The following is a 12,658-nucleotide window of genomic DNA, read 5'->3' on the forward strand; positions in this document are numbered from 1 at the left end:
ATAATGCAGAGAAGTCTTGTAGCTGACACTTGGAGGATAATAAGCTGGAGGTCCACATGGTCTTGTAGATGAACACAGGGACACTTTATTCACAGCCACCACTATAGCTTCTCCAATATTACTGTTACAAATATCAACCAATAGAACAAGGGTTCCCAGGCCCCTGGGTCTGCCTTACGTCTACCTTCCTGTTCCTCCTTCAGGCCAAGGACACTATACTGTTCAGACTCCAGGCACAGGTTTCAGCCTTGTGTCAGGGTCCTAAGGGTTCTTTTCACTGGGCCCCTGCCTGGCGACATATTGCCAGGCACTGGTCCCTCCTTCACTCCTCGTTGGAGCCTTTGCAGCTCAGCTAGCTTGCCTAATGTATCTCTTACTACCTACAGTGAGAGCCACAGGTCTGACCTACCACTAATTTGCCTTACTATTGACTGAAGTTCCAGAATCCCTTGTGTCATTCATTGTTCTTTTCTTATCAGTCAAAGCACACTGTTTTCCCCCTTTTATAGTCTTTCTAGGGAAATCCCATCTAAGTGCCACAGAGAACCAGCTCTAGAACCTCAACAGGATCCCTTACCTACCAGTGCCATCTAGTGACTGGAGCCAAAATAACACTTTTACACAAAATAAATTATTTCTTCCCTGCACTGATATAAGCTGATGTCATGATTGTCATTTTCAGAGGACATTTACAAAGTACCTACCATCCATAATATCTAAGGTCATAAATATCTGTTACCTACATATGGTCAGTGCCCCCCACCCTTTATCATGCTGTAATGCAGGTGTGTAGGCTCCTCCTCTGAACAGTGGTCCCGCCAGCCCTCCATTGCCTCATTGGTCAGACATGTGTAAGGGCTTTTGTTTGTTTGTGAGTCAAACTGAGAGTAAATTCTTCCATTCCATACTATTTGCAGGCACAGTCCGTGACAAATATAGTTGACGGAAGTCTACAAATAAATCCTTTGTTTGTCCCCAAAAACGGCTACCGTAAATGCAGTACAACTATTACTGAGGGAAGAACAGCTGCAAAAGCTTGTGCCAATCTATAATCCTTTTCTTTTCTCTACTGTATCCAGTGCTTGATATTCAGTTATCAAAAGTGCTTTGGTAAAGCCTGCATAATAATAATGTATCAGAAAGGCAATAAAACTAAATTACTAACTGACTTTAATTCCCTTTCTTCTCTCAATACCAGAGCCAGGGAAAAAGGTGCCATGCCAGCTGTGAGATTGATCTCTGCTTGTGAGCGCTGAGCCCAATGATCAATAGCCAGTCCCTCTCCTCATCTGCCTTGGGATGTGTCTAGTCTCCAAGCTGTGCTGGATGACAGTACAGTACAGTGGCAGCTGCCAGTGGGACAGAAGCAGTGCTGTGTGGTGCCGTACACTTATATTGCTCTCACCAAAATGTGCAGGTGAATGGCTGCCAACAACCCTGTGAAAAATACATACACTGTATGATATAAGACTAAGCATCCATATGCATTTCTGAGATAAAATAACAACAAAACTGTAGAACGTAACCTCTATGATATAGAGAATCTTTTTCTTTTTTTTTTTTTTGCGCTATAAAAACTGCGTTGTGTATCTTTTTTATGCATAACCAGTCATCTGATCAACGTTTTTCTTTAATGAAGCTAAATTAATTTACACTAATTGAGCAAAAAAAATAAAACCTTATTACAATAAAATAATACTGCATGTGCAAACGACACTGGGTTTACACAGACTCTTTAGGGTACATTTACTAAACACAAGCTCTTTGCTTGTTAAAGGAAAACTATACCCCTCAAACAATGTAGGTTCCTATAAAAATATATTGCATGAAACAGCTCATTTGTAAAACCTTGCATCATGTAAATAAACCATTTTCATAATAATATACTTTTATGTAGTATGTGCCATTGGGTAATCATAAATAGAAAAATGCCATTTTGAAAAATAAGGGACGCCCCCCTGGGATCGTATGATTCACGGTACATACAAACAAACCATACATACATGTTAGGTCACATGAGACAATTAACAGACTGATGATCTCTTCCTGTTACAGTTAGAGCTGCAGTATTTCTGGTCAGGTGATCTCTTCCTGTTACAGTTAGAGCTGCAGTATTTCTGGTCAGGTGATCTCTTCCTGTTACAGTTAGAGCTGCAGTATTTCTGGTCAGGTGATCTCTTCCTGTTACAGTTAGAGCTGCAGTATTTCTGGTCAGGTGATCTCTTCCTGTTACAGTTAGAGCTGCAGTATTTCTGGTCAGGTGATCTCTTCCTGTTACAGTTAGAGCTGCAGTATTTCTTGTCAGGTGATCTCTTCCTGTTACAGTTAGAGCTGCAGTATTTCTGGTCAGGTGATCTCTTCCTGTTACAGTTAGAGCTGCAGTATTTCTGGTCAGGTGATCTCTGAGGCAGCACACAGACCATCACTAAATGGTGGTTCAAGGCAAGAGATGTAAAAGGGCAATATTTACTTAAAATGTATATTCCAGTTTGATAAGATTCTTTAATATGCCACTTCCTTTGATATAAACTATCTGTTGCTCAAGTATTCATTTTGGAGGTATAGTTTTCCTTTAATAAGTGTGCTATACATTTTGTGATTCTGCCTGGAGCTGGTGTGGAGCAGCACTATGGTGCTCTATCTCAGGACTGTATTGTTAATAAAATTAAATTAAATTAACTCAGTTACAAATCCTGCATTTGTTCCTATTGGGTCACCTTTATGCACTCAATTTTCACAAATTTCCTGGCATATTTAAATAGTGAAAAGGCACAGAATAACATTCTTTGATCACTCATAGGCAGTTGGTTCTATTATTGGAAAGTCAGGGCCACTTATCAAGTATGTTTAGTCTGCTGTATCTTGCATTAAGTTGTTTTGCATTAAAAAGCCATTCCAACCTCAATTGAACAATGGATTTACACAGCACCACTATATAAAGAACAGGGAGTGGTGGATGAAAGATGGGGGTGCTTACAGAAAGATGAAGGCCTTGGGCTCCACAGGGTCCTAGCGACTGTGCTGCAGCGGAGCACTGGGGATTAGAGGAGTGCACATCTCCAGTACTCCCTAGAATGCTGCTGGCTGGCATGTCACCCTAGGCCTAAGCTTTTGGGCTTCACCACAAATCCGACACTGCTATCTAGTCATTGTTCATGGGGTCCAGTGATCCCAACTTACTGTGAAATGCTTATCTTACCCAAAGGTCTTGTTTTTATTGAGGCCTTTTTTCCTTAGGCTCGTACTAGAATCCACCCCGTACTATAATCCAAATCCTCCGCCCCAAAAAAAAAAGCACATAGGTAAGGTTAGTCTTTTCTGTATTTGATTGATTATCAAGCTTTTGCCTCTGTTTTGATTGATTTCCCTAACCCAGATCTGTCTACAAACACAGAATACTTTTGCTATCCTTGTTTAAGTTATGATTTTCCTGCAATACGTTCATGTTTTATAAGTGGTATGCCCTAGTATTTTCCTGAAAAAGAGAATTCATTATAATACCTATAGCTTGTGCTGGAGGTAGGCTAGCAAGCAGGCACTGGGGGAATAATAGTCATTCCAATAGACATTCTGGGTCTATTGATGTGCCCATGGTGAGTCACAAATCTGTCATCTGACCATCTAGATGGAGATAACTGCACTTTCCTAGAATCTAGAATCTAATTCTAGAACCTAGAATTTATAGTAAGTCATACAAGAAGTTAATCTCATAGAGAGGGGTGGATTCTCATACGAGCCTAAGGAAAGAAAGGCCTCAGTAAAAACAAGACCTGTGGGTAAGATAAACATTTCACATTAAGTTGGAATCAATGGCCCCCACGAACAATGACTAGATAGAGGTAAGATCCAGGGGAATTAGTGAATCAGTCAGAGGCTCCAAGGAAGAGGTCAGAAGAGTAAGTACTACTAAGGTTGAGGATAATTCCATAGAACACATTTGGAGGGCTTTGTACATTGGGAGAAGGATTCCAAAAATGAGTACTACCAAAGCCGTAACTAGGAGTAGGCATAGTAGGCATGTGCCTAGGTGCAAAGCTGGGGGGGGGCACCAGCTGGGTCGGACTGAATCACTGGGGTCCACCGGGTTCCAAACCATCGGGTGCAAGCTCCCGGGCCCTGAGCGCATGCGCAAACTCTGTGAACGTCGGGGCCCTGTGCGCATGCGTAAACGCACGCGGTGTGAGTTGCCACATATTTTTTGGGGGGGCCAGCCAATCAAGGGAACAGATCTGGGCTGGCGGGGCCCACCGGGTTTTTTCCTGGTGTCCCACTGGCCCAGTCCAACCCTGGGCACTAGGCATACCTTCTCTGGCTCCCATCCTTAGTCTGGTCCCCTCTCTCCACTCTCATGCCGGCTGTTCCCATCTTAGAAAGACTGTGCGTGCATCTATTCTCGCATCTGCGCTTTTCTACGCTTATTCACGCATCAAAGAATGAAAGGTGGCGCGACCAGCCAGGTTACCTAGGGCATCTGGCTGGCCTAGCCCGTCGCTGAGTACTACCACTGACTGTTACTAATGCCCTGTATGGCATTGTCATCTTCAAGAATCTTTGTACCATCAGAAAGACGAAATAACTGTGTAAAATCCAAAACAATTTCCCGGTTATAAATGAGTTACTTGGTGTCAAACTTATTGCCAGAAGTATGCAGAGCCGTATGTAAAAAAAACAAATTTTCTATACTGTAGAAGGGCCCACCTGAAGAAGTTCTAAGTTTGAGTTCTTTAGTACCTATAGCAAGAAGTGGTCCAAAATAATGTTACATTTTTAATTAACAATAGTAGCATACGTATCACTCTCACAAGGGCAAAATGTCATGTGTCCCACAGAGATATACAGTATTGCTCATTAGCTGAACTTTGGTATTATGCAGTGGCAAACTTTGTACCATTTATTAAAGAACAAACTAATGCAGAAGGCATGATGGCCATTTGTATTGTCCTAATGGACAAATTTTGTCTATTGGCATGTCTGCTATTTAAATGATAATAACTTGACCCTCTATACCTTGTGCCAGAGATATGACTGCATCTCTGATATCAGTACCTATAGTATATCTCACTGTATTGAGAATAAAATGAGAATTTGTTTTCCAAGCACTTAAATGGTAGTGGCTATTTTACTCTAACAGGCCTGTACATAATAAAAATGAAAAATATGTTTAAATGTGAGTAATTAAGTAGAACCCAAATAAAAATCCTGCTAAACACAGCTTCAGCCGAGCATTATCAGCATGCACGTTGCATTAGAGGAGATGTCACAGAGTGAAGAGCAAATTTTAGGGAATTAGACTTTCTGCTCCCTATGACACTAAGCCGAGGGTTGCCATGGAAACAGGCCCGGGCACATAACTGCCCCTAAGGAATCAGCCTCTCTTCCCATCACAGCTGCCAGTGTCAGTACAAAAGGTTGGATGACTTGTTTATATCTTCCATAGACACACACACTGTCACTGTGATATGTAAATAGCCATTTAATATAAATTCCTCTCTTATTACACTTCCAGCTAGCATAAATCCCTTTATATAGTGCTTGTAACACTTTTTATTTAGTACAGTGTTTTACCACCGTGAAATACAATGTGTGTGCAATCATCTGTATGTCCTAGGTACACAGCATAGTTTAGCACATAACAATGTTGTGGGTACATCAATAGACTCGGTTACATCAATACATAAAGCACGGAAGAAGAAATTCAGTGTAAAACACCAAATTTTGTGTGCTGTGGCTATTCTGATATTGACAATTTTCTGATGGGATGACATTTATATTTGAGGGTGAAGATGCTGAAGACCACAATACTTTCAGAATTAGAGCTTTAAATAATAGAAAGAGGGTGAGCTGGCACAGTAATGCGTGAATGATTGTGAACCCTTTAAACTTTTCTATATTTTTATATGAATGTGACCTAAAACATCATCTGATTCTCAAACAAGTCCTAAAAGTAGATGAAGAAAACCTAGTTAAACAAAGGAAATAAAAATATTATATTTGAACATGTATTTAATGAAAAAAAATTATGCAATAGCAAATCTGCGTGTGGCAAAAGTAAGTGAATCCTTTGAATTATATAATTTGAAGGCAAAATCAGAGACTGGCGTGTTCAGTCAATGGGATGACAACCAGGATTTAATAAGACCCTGTTTTATTTAAAGGACGGGAATCCAGCAAAGCCTGATCACACATACACATTTGTGGATGAGTACCGTGGATCGTTTAAGGGAGGCGTCTAAGGACCTCAGAAAAAGAGTTGTTGATGCCTATAAAGCTGGAAAAGGTTATAAGACTCTCTCTAAAGAGTTTGGACTCCACCAATCAGTCAGATAGACTGTGTACAAATGGAGAAAATTCAAGACCATTGTTATACCCACCCAGAAGTGGTTGACTATCAAAGATAACTCCAACTGCAAGGTGTCTAATAGTCTGAGAGGTTACAAAGTAACCCAGAGTAACTTCTAAGCAACTGAAGATCTGTCTCACATTAGCAAATGTTGATGTTCACCATCTGGAGAACTCTGTGTGTGTTTGGCAGGGTAGTAAGGAGAAAGCCACTACTCTCCCCAAAAATATTGCCGACTGTCTACACTTTGCTAAAGATAATGTGGACAAACAAGAAGGATACTGGAAGAATGTTTTGTGGGTGGATGAAACCAAACTAGAATTTTTTGGCTTAAATGAGGAGCATTACATTTGGAGAAAGAAAAAAAACAGTATTCCAGCATAAGAACCTTATCCCATCTGTGAAACATGGTGCTGGGAGTATTCTGTTTGTGCCTGGTTTGCTGTATCTGGGCCTGGGTGGCTTGCCATCATTGGTGGGACAGTGAATTCTGAAGACAATGACCCTACACACACAACCCATTCTACCAAAGAATAGTTAAAGAAAAATAAAGTGAATGTTCTGGAATGGCCAAATCAAAGTCCTGACCTTAATCCAATTGAAATGTTGTGGAAAGAACTAAAGCGAACCCACTAACATCCAAGAACTGAAGCTGTTCTGTATGGAGCTGTTCTGTATGGGCTACAATTCCTCCAAGTCAATGTGCAGAACTGATCAACAGTTACCGCAAATGTTTAGTTGCAGTTATTGCTGAACAAGGGGGTCACACCAAATACTGAGAGAAAAATTCACTTACTTTTGCCACACACACATATTTTATATGATATTTTTTTCAATAAATACATTATATAATAATATAATAATTGTTGTTTAATTTGTTTAACTAAGTTTTCTTCATCTACTTTTGCAGTCCAATGAAATAGCCATTAAAATCTAGCAAACCTGTCTAAGGCACGGAGCAGCACAGACAGAGGCATGTTTCCTAAACTAATGCAGTGGGGAAATAAAGTACATGAAGAAATTATATGGGTGAATTGACAATTACAGAGCTAACCTTCCATCTCACAGCCAGATTAACCCTGTCTATTGTCGAGTCAGTAGGAGGTTAAACTGACTGCACAGATGGAACCCCACTCTACCCATTAAGCCCATTAAGCACAGGCAGCGACATTGAAACATCTATAAATCAAGCCCAGATACTGCATCACAAGGCTGACAGTCAAAAGATATATCTTCTATTTGGGTGCTCTCTCCAAAAAAAATAAAACCACTGGATTGGGTATATGTGCCTTCTCAAGTAGTTGTTGCAAATGCCGATAGGACTATGTGCTTCTACAAAAACAGTGCTGAGACTATTGACTTTTGTATGAAAATTTCTACTGTACGTTCAATGTAGGGGTGGAGCGAGACAGAAAAAAGATGGGCAGTGACCTAAATCAGCTGCTCAATGCATCTGGGCAAAACAAGCTGGGGAGGATACTCTGTATATGAAAATACTGGTAGTTTTTAAGCACTAATTGAATGCCAAATGTTCCATAGAAATAATGGTTTTCTGCATGTTCCAAGCAGCCTTCATGGTAAAACCATCTGCTTTTGGAGCTCTACTGTAGATACAGTGTGTTAGTCTTACAAAAGCAAAACAAGCACTGTATATACCATATACTGTGCATAATGATATGTATATAAACTTATTTTTTTTATTTTTTTAAGATTAAAAACTACTAGATATTGGTATATTTTACTAAGCAGAAATTGCTTGGCTAAACATTACTGATGCTTCAGGATTTAGCAATTTATTTTCAGTGCTGGAATGATTCAAATAATTGTCCAGATCCGATCCCCTGCTTGCAATTTACATTGTGGAGCAAGGATTCAGACAGGTGACAGTGGCAGGACACTGCTGACCACGCCAAAATGGAGTTTGACTACTCAAAGCAGTTGAAGGCATTCTGATGACCTGACACATGTATCAGCTTTGTTAAAGGCATCAAGTTGTTAAAAACTTCCAGTAGGGAAAGTTTTGTTAAATTATAAAATAGACCAAAGTGCTGGAAATCGTTTTGGATTCTCCAATTCAATCAATAATATATATCTGGCCCTCGATATCCATGTGTGTAAAGGTGGTCATATATGCTACAATTACAATCTTTCCCACCATCATTGGCTATATGAAAGATCTTTCATCCAGTCTACTAACGTGAAGAGCTGAATCATCAGATATGCAGGTAAAAACCAAAAATAATTATTTAGCTCTATCTGATGATTCAGCATCAACATTATGATGTACATGAACCTTCAAAAGGTGTCAAATCAAAATTTTCAGTCCTGCCTGATAGTGGAGACAACTGACATCCAAGGCTTTTTACCAATATTGGTCACCTGGTCTCCCACCACACATGCAACAATTACTGTACAAAATATCTTTTGCATGATAATATTGGTGCATCTATGGCCACCTTTAGTGGTTGTGAGGTTACCCAGTGCAGCTTGTTCAGGATCATGGGGATAACTGCTGTGCTGCCCAGTACATTCCTCCTTCAGTGTCACGTCAGCTGCTGTCGTGAGAGCCAAGGGCTGATTTCAATATCCAAAAACACATAACAAGAACAGATATACTCAGCTCTAGGTACAATAAAGGAGTATAGGCTTTGTACAAAAAAAATAAAATTATAATAAGGGGTATCAGGTTTTCATAATGGCATAATCCACTTGTAATGTACTTGTTTACGGCTTTTGCAAACCTGTTTTTATGTCCAAAAGTCTCAACCTGTGATCTTCTGGTGTGTGTAAACGCCGCTTTTTCCTCCAACATCGTGCAGGGTAAGTATATAACTGCCCAGGAGCCATCCCTGCAAAACACAGTGTTCCAGAACCATTTAAAGTTAGATACATAAATATTCTAAATCACACAAGTAAAGATTAATATCAGTATTAAGTGTTGAAAAGTGACACTGAAAGGGATGCTAACACCAAAAATTTAAAGGGTTTTATGTCAATTTAATGTCCCCTGCGAATGTAACAATTGTGTGTTGACTTCATAATCTCTAATATAATTCATATAAATAAGCTCCTGAGTACCAACCACTTGAACCCCAATTGGCACAGCAGATAAGCCGTTTAGAATACAACGGGTTTTTGTACTGAAAAATTAAAAGTTTTTTTTCACTGGTTAAAACTGTGTGTTTGATTGAGAGGCTCAGATACAGTTTTTTAAGCGTCTGTACAGTCACAGGAGAAGCCATTCAATCTGAAATAGGGCTATAGTGTTGCCAAAAAGTTTATTTGCAGTTGCTGGTTGGACAGATAGAAATTTGTGAATATAACAAGAAAATGTGTATATAACAAAAAAGTATATTATTACACTTTATGGTGTAGCTTGGGGTCCCCTAAATCTTTTAACCATGAGCCACATTCATGAAAAATATTCTTGGGTGGCCAAAATAAGTGCTTTGATTTGGTAACCCCTATATGGCAGCCTATAGACGGCTCTATTTGGCTGTGCACCTGGTTTTTATGCAACCAAAACTTGCCAGGAATTCAAATAAAAGCACCTGCTTTGAGGCCACTGGGAGTAACATAAAAGGGGTTGGTGAGCAACATGTTGTGAGTTGGGGATCACTGGTGTTGCTGGTCTTTTAAGGGGAGGACAACAGGGGTTAGATAAGACTCTATACACACCTATAGGATAAAATCCTCTTATATAAAATAAGACTGATGCAGCCAAGTAATTATTTTAATAATTTCTGGAGTCTACACCTACCTTGTAATACTATTTTTTTGGGGGGAAACGGTAAAGCAAAATAATTCACCTGGCCCCCTGTGTCTCTTTTCCATCCATATGTAACAATTATTCTGAGCCACACCCGTCTGGGAGTCGAGAAAAGGAAGGCGAACGCTGCGCTCGGCACATAAGCGGGAGTTGTAGCTTCGGCAGTGTTCAATTGCATTTTTGTAGAACTGATCTCCAAGCCTGCAACAAGATAAAGAATGGGTTTCATAAGCATTGGAAGTTGACTAAAGAATACACAGACCAACAATTCATACATGAACTATAGAGCTGTGTATAAGAAAGAACCAGAGGCCAAGCCCATGAACACTGGCAAACTATTTAGGATATCAATAGTAACTGCTCAAGAAATGGAAAGGCGGCACTCCGATAAGATAAAAAAGGTGGTTTATTCCAACAGGTCACTGACCAACATCACCTGACGCGTTTCGGGAGTAACTCCCTAATTCATAGGTTTATGATTAAGGGATTTGCTCCCGAAACGCGTCAGGTGATGTTGGTCAGTGACCTGTTGGAATAAAACACCTTTTTTATCTTATCGGAGTGCCGCCTTTCCATTTCTTGAGCAGTTACTATTTCAGTGGGGAAGCTGATGGCAGAGCACCTGGACTACAATAACTAAAAAATGGAGCTACACTAACAAGAACACACAGGGGGTGAGTTTGGAGCGGCCTAAACCCTTTTTTTTAGGAAATAAATATGCTTATATCTAAAGAAAGCACAAGAGAGTTTAATAAGCCAAGTAACTGCTTGCTCTTGGAAACTAATTAGCTTATTACAACTCTATTATCATAATACAGTATAGTAATACAAGGAGAAAGGAAATAGAAGACTGTGGAGCCTAACGCACACGTCTGTGCAACCCCCTCTCTTAGCAACCTCACACACCTATGCCCCCTGCCACCAGTTTCATACTGCCACCACTTCAATACACTCATATGCCTTAGGTCCTATGAGTGAAAAAATATATGGACTCTTTAACTACAATTCATTTTTTACCCTATGATTCCCCTTATAATAAGGGCCAGGTTCTGGTTGCAACCCTTTTAGCTATGCCTCTGGTTTCTATACATATAATCCAGTCCATTTTCAGTGTCTAGTTTAAGCCCTACGTAATGTTGTGCCGTCCATATACAGCTGAGCTCTACCCTGCAGTCTGGCATCTCATATAATGGGACTGATAGAAAAATCTGATGCATAAACTACATGTAAAATTGTCCATCAGACACAACTGTTGGATGTGAACGCTGCATGCTGCGTCTTCATCCGACAAGATAAAAACGTATGGCGTCGGAGGACTTTTTTTCTCATTGAAATGTATTGACTGTTGGATATTAACGCATGAAAAAAAAAAGACTCCATCCAATTTTATCTGATCGGACTTTCCATTCTAGCCTAGGGGGATCAGCTTTTGTAGCATCCAACAAAATCTCATGCTGTTGCAGGTATTGCGTGGCGTTGCATGGAAGGTCAGATAAAATCGGACCCACAAAATCTGACGAAAAGCAGTGGTGGAGTTTTACCTTTACTCGACAGATGGACAAGTGGATTTGGGAAGGAGATCAGCAGAATTATATGGAAGAAAAAGCAACAGGTTGGGACAAGGCAGTGCATTACTAATAGTGTCAGTGATTATTTAGATTCGGTAAAGCTAGGGCTGCCAGGAGATATATATTTACAGTATATGCCTGTCTTTTATATTTTGCATCAGATAAATTCACAGAGGAAATATAAAAAGCCTGTGTGGCCCTTTAACCAGAGTTTTAAAAGTATTACTTAAAAAAGTTATTTTACATATCGTCATAAAATCTAAAGAAATAGAACATAAAAGAGAAATACATATATGAAATACATGCTGGTTATACAGGTTATATAAATGCCAGGAGCACTCTAGTTTTATCCATCTGTTCAGCATAATATACAGCACCTTTATCATACAGAAAGTCTATACTTATTATATGGCTACCCATTTTTTCTATACTATTTTCTCCAGTGTAGAGGACCCACTTTTGTTACCCACTACATCTCCCACATCCCAACACCTAATTGTTTGCCATATATGCCTCCTTTAATGAAAGGACCACGCAATGTTTGCAGACAGACCTTTTTTTTTTTATAGTAATAATATCTGAATATGCACCAAGAGAGGGCATTGTGATGCTTTTAGACGTTACATAGAAATTTTTAAATTTGCAAGGAAGTCAGTTTCCGTTTACATGCAGATTGCTAGTTCACTGTAGGCAAGCCCTGTTTAAAGCTAATCTGTAAAAGGGGAATGCATGCTTTGTGTGCAGAACAATGCTGGGAAGAATCAGCGACTATATTAAATCAAGACAAATGGCCGGTATAGAAAGCGTTAACAAGAAAATAATGGCAAGTTACCCAGTGAGTGATCAAGAATATAGAACACCATTAGATTCTGGCTGTCATGGATTCCACTGGTTCTCACTGCAGGCTTTATTGAAAAGATAATTTGGCTCATAAATTTTCTACAGCAAATGATCCACAGAAAGACCCTGCTGTCCAAGAGA

At 39.7% G+C, this 12,658-nt stretch overlaps 1 protein-coding gene across 12 annotated transcripts in view; it reads right to left on the reverse strand.

Annotated features, from left to right (window-relative positions):
* The window catches only part of dpf3.S (D4, zinc and double PHD fingers, family 3 S homeolog), a 101,417-nt gene that overhangs the window by 45,138 nt on the left and 43,621 nt on the right, over window positions 1-12,658 (reverse strand). For 9 of the 12 annotated variants that reach the window (XR_005963736.1, XR_005963734.1, XR_005963735.1 and 6 more), the window contains 2 exon segments: window positions 10,150-10,310; window positions 9,082-9,189 (listed from right to left, as the gene is read on the reverse strand). Coding sequence is in view for 9 of the 12 variants with exons in the window: in XM_041574337.1 (XP_041430271.1) it covers window positions 9,082-9,189; window positions 10,150-10,310 (269 nt within the window). In the remaining 3 variants the exon portion in view is untranslated. 12 annotated transcript variants of the gene reach the window in all.

This window comes from Xenopus laevis, chromosome 8S, assembly GCF_017654675.1.
Source record: "Xenopus laevis strain J_2021 chromosome 8S, Xenopus_laevis_v10.1, whole genome shotgun sequence".
NCBI lineage: Eukaryota > Metazoa > Chordata > Amphibia > Anura > Pipidae > Xenopus > Xenopus laevis.